At 64.4% G+C, this 2,087-nt stretch overlaps 1 protein-coding gene across 1 annotated transcript in view; it reads right to left on the minus strand.

Annotated features, from left to right (window-relative positions):
• The window catches only part of GRINA (glutamate receptor, ionotropic, N-methyl D-aspartate-associated protein 1 (glutamate binding)), a 2,165-nt gene extending 698 nt beyond the window's left edge, over nt 1-1,467 (minus strand). Inside the window, exons 1-4 of the mRNA XM_006879236.1 lie at nt 1,077-1,467; nt 886-998; nt 429-629; nt 186-314 (exon numbers count right to left, since the gene is read on the minus strand). Of these exons, the coding sequence (XP_006879298.1) occupies nt 186-314; nt 429-629; nt 886-998; nt 1,077-1,461 (828 nt within the window). The 5' untranslated portion in view covers nt 1,462-1,467. The remainder of the gene's footprint in view (nt 1-185; nt 315-428; nt 630-885; nt 999-1,076) is intronic.
• Between the last annotated feature and the right edge of the window lie 620 nt (nt 1,468-2,087).

A 2,087-nucleotide genomic window follows, 5' to 3' on the forward strand; every position in this document is an offset into this window, starting at 1 on the left:
CTGGGGGCCGAAGTCTGCCAGCCTGGGGCCAAGCTCTCAGAGCATGGGGGCCGAGTTCTGCTGGCCTGGGGGCCCTGCTCTGAGAGTCTGGGGGCTGAGCTCTGGGGGCTTGGGGGCCCTGCTCTGAGTCTGGGGGCCAAGCTCTAGGGGCCTGAGCTCTGGGGGCTGAGCCCTGTGACCCTCACCTGCAAGGAGAAAATGACGACTGTGAAGCAGACGGTGGTAGTGATGCCTACAGCCATGATGACGGCCTCCGTGTCATAGAAGCTGGCAATCATGCCCACCATGTAGGACAGACTGATGGTCAGGATGGACTGCAGGAAGATAGGAGACCACCACTGACCAAGAAAGGAACCAGGCTGGCCAGGCTCAGGACCACACACTGGGGTACTAGAAGGCTGGGTTGGGGGCCAAGGGCTCAGGGTTACCAGTGCAATGATGTTCCAGGGGTGCTTTCTGCGGAAGTCCCCACAGCAGCTGAGGACAATGAGGGAGACAAAGAAGACGGCATAGGACACATAGTAAGTCCATACGTTCGCCAGAACAAAGTCCTTCACACCGCCGACAAATGTGAACACAGCCACCGAGGACAAGGTCACCGACAGCTGCACAGTCAGTACCAGGAACACCTGCAGGGGGAGGAAGCTCAGTGTCCCATGTGTCCACCTGCCCTGTCCAGCTGCACATCCATCTCAGCTCATCCCTTCCTGACCCTGCCTGTGTTCACCTGCCAAACACACTTACTCCTGCCCACTCCCACCTGCCCCGAGCCCTGCCCCTGCCTCTGCACCTGCCCGTACCCTGCACATGCACCTGCCCCTGCCCCAGCCCTGCACCTGCCTGTACCCTGCACATGCACCTGCCCCACACCTGCCCCATTCCCACCTTGCGGATAAAAGCCTGCCGGATGCTCTTGTCATCCCAGTTGGTGGCAGGGAAGTCCTGGTTGTCGTAGTAGGAGGGAGGGCACTCCTCATGATAGTTCCCCTGAAGAGGAGCTGAGGGCAGAGCGAGGGTCAGCAAGCACAGCCCCTAATGGACTCCCTACCCCACCTCCTCCCCAAGTCCCTACTCACAGCCTGGGTCCGGTGCCTCGAAAGCCTGTGGTTGTCCATAAGGGTTGGGTGGGAAGGGACTCTGGGGATAGGGCCCCTGTGGGTAGCCTCCTTGAGGGTAGGGGCCCTGAGGGTACCCCCCTTGGGGATAGGGGCCCTGTGGGTAGCCCCCTTGGGGGTAGGGGCCCTGTGGGTATGGGGAGGGGCCCTGGGGGTAGGGGGCAGGGCCCTGGGGATACCCTGGTTGACCATAGGGGCCAGACTGGAAAGGAGGCTGAGGATAAGGGGCCCCAGGGTAAGGAGGCTGCCCATAGGGAGGTACAGGGGCCTGGGGCCCCCCAGGATATCCAGGGTTGGGGGTAGGGTAGCTGTCCCCAGACACCAGGAAACTCTTTTCATGGGACATGGTTCCGGCTTCAGTGGCCTCCCCCTAGAGGAGAAAGAGGGCTCGGTCACTCCGCGGAGGCTTCAGACCCGCTGTGGGTGGCCTCACCTGCAACCTATCCTGGGAAAGGGAGGCCCAGAAGGCTCTGACCTTTGCCCCTGGCTGTAGGATACCCAACAGACGGGGCTGGGAAGGCCGGAGGGCCCCTGGGGCAGGCCTGGGCGTCAGAAAGGGTCGCTCGTGGCCAGGCAGGGCGGAGGAGCTGGCGGCGGGCCGTCCCCGGGGACAGCGGCCCGGGGTGTGCCCACCCTGCCCTGCGCATCTCTGCGGTAAGCAGCTTTGAGAACTGCGCCGGCGGCCTCGATCCCCGGAAATCCCCAGGCCATCTGTGACGGAGGGGCCTGGCCGGCGAAGGCAGCAGGAGGGGCCGGCCTGCGACTGCGGCGGTGGCAGCCGTGGGGTGCGCAGGAGCCGGGGTGCGGGGGCGTGGGGGGAGGGCGGCGACCGAGGGCGTGCGGGAACAAAGCGCGCCGCCCCCTCCCGGCTCCGACAGTGTACAGGTTCAGGGCGGCAAACACGTACTCCTCGGGGCTGAGGGACAGCTGCTTGTTGCCGAGGAGCAGCTGGGTATCCACCGCCAGGAACTG

Source organism: Elephantulus edwardii, unplaced genomic scaffold (genome assembly GCF_000299155.1).
Source record: "Elephantulus edwardii isolate Elephantulus edwardi_28Jun2011 unplaced genomic scaffold, EleEdw1.0 scaffold00003, whole genome shotgun sequence".
Taxonomy (NCBI): Eukaryota; Metazoa; Chordata; class Mammalia; order Macroscelidea; family Macroscelididae; genus Elephantulus; species Elephantulus edwardii.